Genomic DNA, 9,160 nt, shown 5'->3' on the forward strand with positions numbered 1-9,160 from the left:
AACATAGAAACTCTAGTCTGAAGGTCAAATGCAGTTTTGGAGAAGAGAAACATGAGAAAATTGGCAAAGATAGAAACTGGGCATATCAGTACAAGAGCTACAGTAAATGAGGGAGCAAGAAAATGAGATCACACACAGAATCACACACAGAATTTCTAGGTTGGAAGAGACCTCAAGATCATCGAGTCCAAACTCTGACCTAACGCTAGCAGTCCCCACTAAACCATATCCCTAAGCTCTACATCTAAACGTCTTTTGAAGACTTCCAGGGATAATGTAACCAAATGATGTTGTAACCAAAAAGCTAATCAAAAGATGATGTAACCAAATAGCTAATCAAAACAGAGAATCTCTATCAAAAATGACACTTTGGGGGAGCACTGCCTGGCTTTAGATGCATGCATAGATCACGTCATGGGTGAGTCCTTCTTCATTCTTCCTTCCCATTCTCTCTGAAGTGGTCTTTCTCCATTGACATTACATATAGACTCATTTACTCAGACACCTAAATTATCCACATCAGGTATACACAACCCTGAGTCCATCATTGTAACAGCATTCCCACCCACAAGTCCTTTCTTGCCCCACCAAAGGAGGAACATAGTGGAAGTACAGCACTCTTCAGGAAAAAATAAAAGAAAGGAAACAAAGATAAAATGGGAGGCCTTATGTAAACTCAGTGACATCTGCAAAAATTTTCTTGGTTAATTCTTCAGCAGAATTCGATCTCTTAATAGATCTAGTTTGTTCTAAAAATTATTATTCATATTGTAAAATTGAGAATACAGGGAAATATTTAATATTTAAGATATTTAAGTGTAAGATTGTATCTTACACTGTTTTTCAGAAAAATATGCAGTGCAACTGGAGACCAGGTACAATGTGAGTGCTATATAATGTTGTTTCACTGGTAGGAAATGATTGCAGGGCCACTAGAACTGTGCAACAAAGTGCATGTGTTAAACCTGCTCAGTGTGATTTAAGCATGCTCTGAGAGACTTTGCCCAGCTGGGGCCAGGAATATCAGCTACTCTAAATCTAAGAAGCCTTTTCCTTCTGCTTGCAGACATGCCAAAGAGCAAAAGTAGAACCTATACTTAATGTCAGAGAAATGGACACTACTCTGTGCATTTTAATATTGGGAGAAAACAACATGTAGAGCTAACTTTTAAGCTGTGATCAATGGTTTGAGATAAACTAGCTAATTTTAGGTTAAAAAATATTAATTCAGTACCATCTTAAACACTTATGCAGAATAAAATTAATTAGAAAATAAATTTTAAATGCAACTCACATGATTCTGATGTCACGGAAACCAAGAGGAAGGTAGATAGGAATATCAAATGTACATACCCCACCATATTTCTAAACCAAAGGAAAAAAATAAAATAAAGATATCTCAGAATATGCTCTTACTACATCGGTTATGCTATTGCCACGTTGCTGATGTACATCTACTAGCAGATAACAGCATCATGCAGAGATAAGCTGAGTCATGTGGGCTGTTCTGTGCAGAACATGTGTGTGTGCCTGTAATAGCAATTCTACAGCTTTGAGGTGATGCTCTTTGTGCTACAGTCAATGCAACAACTGATGTTCCATCGAAACTACTGTTATGACTTAGTTTGATTTGAGGGTGGGGGAATTACTCTGCCATGGCAGGCCTCATACAGAAGCCTATTCTTCCTTGGTTGTTGTTTTTTTTTTTCTTAGTTTTATTTTTAAGGAAGGCATATGTACTTTGGCACCTTCTTCATAGTCAACTGTGAAAAATTATACCTTGATTTAGAAAAAGACAGATCACGGATTTGAAAATACATACCTTGATTTTGAGTTAAGCTTTCATCCAATCTACTGCGTAGTTGCACACCACCTGCTTTGTTTTCTGTGGAGGTATCTTCAGAGACAGGTTCTCATAGGTAAGGGTTTAGCGGCAAGAACAGAAACAGACGAGCACCATCAGCAATGCAAACCTGAAGGGTAAGTGAAGAAATGAACTGGAAAGGTAGGTAAAGGAATATATATTATCCTCACATAATAGTAGTAGGGCAGATCCTGTGCCTCACTGATGTTTTTATTTGTGTTTATTTGACATACACCTCCTATAATTAGGTGTATGCAACTAGCAGCTGGCAGTGTGGCTCAGGAACCCTCCAGAAAAACACTTTATCTCAGAAATTGGTTATTGGTTTGTGGACATTATTTTTGACCTAATCTGTGAATATCCCAGGAAACAGCACACATGCAATCCAGATCTATTAAGCAATCATAAGAATTCTACTTACCATTAATAAAGATTTCATTTGAATGTTATCTGTAACTGCAGATTACAGAGTGGTGGCTATTACTATCACATATAATGAAGGAGTGGGTGCAACAGATGGCAGATAAGTTTTAAAGAGAAAGCAAGTTAGCAGTGAGTTATAATTTATCCCACGGATAGAAAGCACAGGAACACCAGTGAAAAAATAGGCAAAAAAAAATACAGGCAGCGTAAGTACTGTCGTCACATTAACTGCAAGGAATTTTTATTTTGGTGCCAAAGATTTCCAGACTAAACAAACACTGGCCTACATTTGTGCCAAGTCTGAAATTCAGAACAAGCTTAATTTTGAAATGCTTAATTTTGAAATTTCTTTCAGAAATGCCATTGTTTTTATATTGATGTGGGAAACTTCTTCTGTTTTAAAGTTTAATTACACCCAGGGATTTATTCTTATACTCTAAAAAAAAATGTAGTGTTGGAAGAGAAAAGCATGAGTGTTTCAGTGTAGGTGTTTTGCAGGGATACTCACAAATTACTGGAAATATGAGGTTTAGACCAAAAATGCATCATCCCAGCGAGGTTGTTGCCATGCCTGTTATAGGAAGTCAGTGACCATCCAGGATCTCCTAGAAACAGTTTGTGTGAGGAGCTGCTCATTCTCTTTAGAGCTTTAGAAAGAGCTTTTTTTAGAGCTTTTTTTTCTTTAGAAAAGCACCACATACAAGCACCTGCAGTTCATTGACTTCTTTAATTTTAAGGAAATCTTAGGCCAAATTAATAGATATTTAGAAGTTACTTTTTAACACAACAGCTCAGGAGTCCAGCTGGAGGGCTGTAGTTGGTGGTATCCCCCAGGGGTCAGTACTGGGCCCAGCCTTATTCAATTTACACATCAGGGACCTGGATGAAGGGACAGAGCACCCTCAGCAAGTTTGCTGATGGCACAAAGCTGGAAGGACTCGCTGAGGCTGTGCTGCCATTCAGAGGGGCCTGGACAGGCCAGAGGGTTGGGCTGAGAGGAACCTCATGAAGTTCAACAAAAGCAAGGGCAGGGTTCAGCACCTAGGGAGGAATAACCCCATGCACCAGTACAGGCTGGGGGCTGTCCTGCTAGTCCTAGTGGACCATGAGCCAGAAATGAGCCCTTGTGGCCGAGAAGGCCAATGGTGTCCTGGTGTGCATTAGGAAGAGCGTTGCCAGTAGGTCGAGTGATCCTGCCCTACTCAGCCCTGGTGAGGCCTCATTTGGAGTATTGTGTGCAGTTCTGGACTCCCCAGTACAAGACGAACATGGAGCTACTGAAATGAGTCCAGAGGAGGGCTACAATGGTGAGTAGGGAACTGGAGCACCAGTCGTATGAGGACAGCCTGAGAGGGCTGGGACTGTTTAGCTTGGAGAAGAGAATATTGAGAGGGGATCTCATCAACACATATAAATATCTGAAGAGAGGGTGTCAAGAGGATGGGCCAGACTCTTTTCAGTGGTGCCCAGCAACAGGACAAGAGACAACAGACACATACTGAAGCACAGGAAGCTCCCACTGAGTATGAGAAAAAACTTCTTTACTGTGTGGGTGACAGAGCACTGGAGCAGGCCACCCAGAGAGGCTGTGGAGTCTCCTTCACTAGAATTATTCAAAACCTGCCTGGATGCCATCCTGTGCAATGTGCTCTAGGTGACCCTCTTTGGCAGGAGGTTGGACCAGATGATCTCCAGAGGTCCCTTCCAACCTCAACTATTCTGTGAGTCTGCGTGATTCTGTGAATGCGTGCGGCATGTGTCGTGGTTTAACCCGGCTGGCAGCTAAACACCACGCAGCCGTTCGCTCACCCTCCCCCCTCCCTCTCTGGGACGGGGGAGAGAAATGGAAAGTGAAGCTCGTGAGTTGAGATAAAGACAGTTTAATAAGACAGGAAAATAATAATAATAATAATAATAATAATAATAATACAATGATGATAATAGTACTACTACTAATAATATGTACAAACAAGTGATGCACAATGCAATTGCTCACCACCCGCTGACCGATGCCCAGCCTAACCCCGAGCAGTCCGGCCCCCTCCCCCCGGCTAGCCACCCCTATATATTGTTTAGCATGACGTCAGATGGTATGGAATACCCCTTTGGCTAGTTCGGGTCACCTGTCCTGGGTCTGTCCCCTCCCAGCTCTTACTGTACCCCCAGCCTGCCTGTTGGCAGGACAGAGCAAAAGTCTGAGGTGTCCTTGGCTTGGTATAAGCACTGCTCTGCAACAATTAAAACATCGGGGTGTTATCAGCACTCTTCTCATCCTAAGCCAAAACACAGCATTCCACCAGCTACTAGGAAGAAAATTAATTCTGTTCTAACTGAAACCAGGACAGGCATGCCAAATACATGATTGTGTATATGCATACGCAAACTTGATATGCAAAACCTAGCTGCAGCAGGGCTAACTCATACAGCTGAGATTGGATACATCCATATCAAATGAGTCTCCACAGTGAAGTTTGCAAATGGACCCTAAGAATCAGCTAAGTGAAAAACTGAGGTGAGTAATAACTAGAGTTTATTATTATTAGATTATTTGAGTATTAGTACTAATATAGGCATGGGAAAAGGTACTAATATAGGCATGAATATCCCTGCAGCTCTGCTGGGAGTTTTTTCCCTCCAAGTGTTTTGTTCTTTTCCATTAACTTGTTTGTCCCAGACAAAGTATACTGGTATTATTAACTGTCTGAATACTTTTTAGAGTTATTTTAAGCAAGCACATATTTAAGCAAGATGACAAAAAAGTGAGGTGGGTGATTTTTAAGGAAAATCAGTTTCTCAGTTGGAGACTGTCTGAAAGATTCTTTCTCATTTGATATTTTATTTCATATTTGACCCAAAGTAATAAAACTATTGGAGATCCTTTCAATCCATTTATTGCCAGTGCTGTTTCCAGTCCTAGAAACTGAAAGTTGGCAATTAAAAAAGTTTCAAGGATCTGTGCTTCCTTTGTTTTGAGAGACAACTTTGTACAGAGATGAAGAAAGCCAATTACTTACCCTCACTAACTCTTCGAACAAGTGCCAGAACAACACAGGGTAAGAAATTGTATTTGCCTATGGTTGTACTTGTTGGCTGTTGTCTTTAGCCTTCTGTTTCTTGAAAATGTATGACTTCAAGAAACCTTACACATATTGGGCCACCAACCTGCACCAAAACAATGCAAAATAGTTGTGCTGAAAGAACACATTCTTCCCCATAATTTTGATGATCATTTTACTAATTTCTCTCCCATTTTTAAGCAGCTATGTTTTGCTATGTTTGGCATCAGTTTAAGTAGAGTTTGTGTATGCAAATATGGGCAACATATGGGGCTCTACTTAAAGACAACTGTTGCTTGAAAATAAATAAATAAATAAAAACTTCAGACAATTAAAAGAACAACGCAATTCTGTTTGCATTTTCCACTTCGGTCAGCTGCAAGCTACCCAATTACCTCAACAAAAACTGAGGCAGAAGTTGCAGTTCTAGACAGTACATGGCAAGACAGGGACTGAGTAACTAGTGCTTCAAGCTTGTGGCATTACCCTTTGCAAAGCAAAATTAAAGTATCCACTCATCTGTGATATTAAGACCAAATAAAAAGGCAAACAGCACAAGACAAAAGCACTGACACCTTACATCCCACAACCAAAAGTGCTTCCTGCAGCTCAACTCACTGTGAGACAAAGGCCATGACTTCTGAAAATACTTATGAGAAGATGTCTCCTTCTCTCTGTTTTTGCTTATTTGTATAATTTGTAACTTATATATATTTGTCTATAGTAAAATCTGCATTTTCAGGTTCTCAGTGTACAGTAAATTTAGATTGCTAATATTCAGGGATAAAAAGGAAAGGATGTACTTTCCATAAATTATTTCCTTCCATATAGTTCACAGTACCTGTATGTAATAAGCTTAATTCACTCTGTTAAGGAAAACTTCAGTCTGAGGTTGAAAAAGCACTAGATCCAAATACAAGGGTTTGCCATAATTACGTAAGTCAAAATCTAACCCCTAAAGATCCAATATCAAAGGAGGATGAAAGAACTGGGAACTACCTTGTTATGTTACAGAATTACTAGTTTCTAAGGCTTAACTCCTTGCTTCTCCAAAGGCAATTGTATTAATAGCATTCTTTTTTTCCCAAAGGTGTGTTTAGCAACAAACTGTACTGCTGTTCATAAAACTGAACAAACATTATAAAAATAGCATACCAACAAAATTTGAAAATGTTATTGTAATTTCTACTTTAAGAAGCTTAAGAGATTTCGCAATGTAAAAATACCATGAAATAGCAGGTGTGTGAGATAGGTTTACATAGACATAGAATTCACTCATTCTCCCTTTGAAAGTTATTTTCAGTCTCTTATTATAACAGAAAATCCAGTCTAACTGAAAATGAGCTATTAAAATAGAAACAGTAACACTAAAATTATTCCAGAACAGTCATGATAGTTGATGCCTACAATAATTACAGTTATTAATGTAAAATTTAGGAATTTTAATATTAAAATTTAATTAAAATTAAATAATGACAATGATAGAAATAATATATACATTATTTTTATAAAATATTTTGAAGCAAAACTTTATACTGAACTGCATAATGAATATTTTCTGTTGTTGAGTAATTGGCAAAAATACCTGTCAGATATTCAGATATACTGAAGACAAATCCATTTCCATACACTTCATTATAAATAAGATTTTAGGTTGGTCCCCAGATGACTTGTATATCACAAGTGTATCCCCAATTTTAATCTAACATTTTTTTCTTGGGATAGAGAGAGATGTAAGTGAACTGAAATAAAGTTTCTTATAAAATAATAGATAGTTCTTCCAACAGCTTCACTTATTTTTGGCTAAATGATAAAATAAAGGTTTGACTTACCATTTGGAAAATTCAGACAGCAGAGAAGTAGTTTATCCTGTGACTGGATCCTTTGCTTGTACCAGAGACTACTGGGACCTCTTTTTAACCGGCTTCTGCAACGCGTATCTGGAGGAGCATGATTTACAGCTTCATTTAGTCGCCTCCCACTGAACAGAACAGAATATGCAAATGACTGTAGTGACTCTAGGTACCTATCAGAGATGGCATCTTCTAGTTACAGTTAATCAGATCTCTTCTACTGAGAGCACAGGTTTTGCATTAATCACAAATTATGCCATTTTAGTGTGATTGTACTAAAAGCCTGCATCCTAATTAGGGGTTTTCTTACATAGTTGAGGGGAACAAAGGAGGAGCATTCAATCGACAGAGGGTGCTTTAAAACCGATTTGCTTTGAAAACAAGTGGTATCTCTGATAGGGCTGGTCAGGGAGCACTTTCTGCAGAACATCTGTACACATCACTGGAACACCGGGAATGATTTTTACAAGGGAAACTGCTTCACGGAAGGTAAACTGATAAAAGAAGGCTCCTGCAAAAACAATGCACCACAATGACTAAATTAAGTCAGTGAAGGAAAGAAGGCTGGAAGAGCAGGGCAGTTTCATTAGAATTCCAGGAGAAAATCTGGGAGAGCAAGCAGAAGCAGGAGAAGTCCCCACAGGGATGGAAGTGGCTCAGTGCACTGTGACAGCCATGAGCAGGTACTCAGGAGACAGTATGGACTACCTAATGTCAGAAAGACATTTTAGGAGCACTGTGCAAGACTGCTGATGCCTTCCAAGCATCAGCACTAAACCTGGACCCCTAACGTCCCAAGCTGTCCCCTTATGTGTGTCTGCTAGTCTAAAGGGGAGATTTCAGTAACAAATCAGCCATATTCCAAGGGATGAATGAGCTTTGTACATCTTGGCAGAATAAAATAAAAAAGACATTTTGAGAATCAATGTTTCATTCTTTCTTGAACCAAACAAGAGGATTTCATACTACAGTCATTCAAACACTTTTTTTTTTTTTCCCCCTGACAGAGTCGCTGATAGTTTTTATAACTTTCAGTGTTTCTGGGAATCTGCTGTGAGCTGCAGTCACTAGCATTGTCAGCAACTCCATATTAATATACAAAGATGTAACAATTATACGCCAGTAGGCAAGTGTCTTGCCACTGCCGTCCATACCCATGCTTTCCCCTGATCTTGGCATGTCACTTCCTATGAAGTGGTCTAGAGGCTGCACTTTCCATATGACACAGAAAATGCAAAGTGTCATATGGACATTCTGCAACAATGAAATCCCACAGTGCTTTGGTCAACCAGTCAGCGTCTGTTAAGATCGATAGCTTGAAAAGCTGACAAACCACTTCCTGCTAAGATTCGTGGAGTTTCATCAGCATCAAGGCCTTCCCTGTTTCCTCATGCCATTCCTTAGAGACTCAGGCAGAAAATACACAGTAAATTATCTGCATTCAGTGTATATTCAGCCTCCTCTCACCATGACATGTCAGGTCACTCTAGGATAAAGTTAAATACCTTCAGTTGAAGATATCTTCCATTGCCTGAATGTAGAATTAGATCTGTAATAAAGTGAAATCAGAGATGCTGACAATATTGCTCCAGACCTCAGAAGAGTCCTTTATCCCATAGACCATTCTTCAAGCCCAGTTCATTCCCAGATCATGATGCAGGTGTGGAACTGAGCTCATGGCTATAGATTAAAGTTAGCAGCTGAGCAAAAGCCATCCTGCAGCTTTTGTAAGAAGTCACAATCAATGTTGAATGCTTTGCTATTTTTGATCCAGTGTCCTGTTTTTGGTTGGATAGGGTAAATTTTTTTCCCCGGTAGCTTCTATGGTGCTGTGTTTTGGATTTGCGATGACAATATTGCTGATAACACTGATTTGCTGACATTTTAGTTGATGCAGAGCGGTGCTTACACAGAGCCAAGGGTTGTTCAGCTTCTCGTGCTGCCCTGCCAGCCAGGAGTCTGGG

At 39.5% G+C, this 9,160-nt stretch overlaps 1 protein-coding gene across 9 annotated transcripts in view; it reads right to left on the reverse strand.

Moving 5' to 3' along the window:
* IL1RL1 (interleukin 1 receptor like 1) overlaps positions 1-7,292 on the reverse strand; it is a 31,442-nt gene extending 24,150 nt beyond the window's left edge. For 6 of the 9 annotated variants that reach the window (XM_082755366.1, XM_082755367.1, XM_082755365.1 and 3 more), the window contains exons 1-3: positions 7,176-7,292; positions 1,823-1,973; positions 1,295-1,365 (exon numbers count right to left, since the gene is read on the reverse strand). In XM_082755366.1, coding sequence (XP_082611492.1) covers positions 1,295-1,361 — 67 coding nt within the window. In that variant the 5' untranslated portion in view covers positions 1,362-1,365; positions 1,823-1,973; positions 7,176-7,292. Of the gene's footprint in view, positions 1-1,294; positions 1,366-1,822; positions 1,974-2,285; positions 2,411-2,795; positions 2,893-5,301; positions 5,450-7,175 lie in introns of those variants that run through there. The other 3 variants (XM_082755363.1, XM_082755362.1, XM_082755364.1) reach the window with 3 other exon arrangements.
* Between the last annotated feature and the right edge of the window lie 1,868 nt (positions 7,293-9,160).

This window comes from Aythya marila, assembly GCF_965140915.1.
Source record: "Aythya marila genome assembly, chromosome: 1".
NCBI classification, from domain to species: Eukaryota; Metazoa; Chordata; class Aves; order Anseriformes; family Anatidae; genus Aythya; species Aythya marila.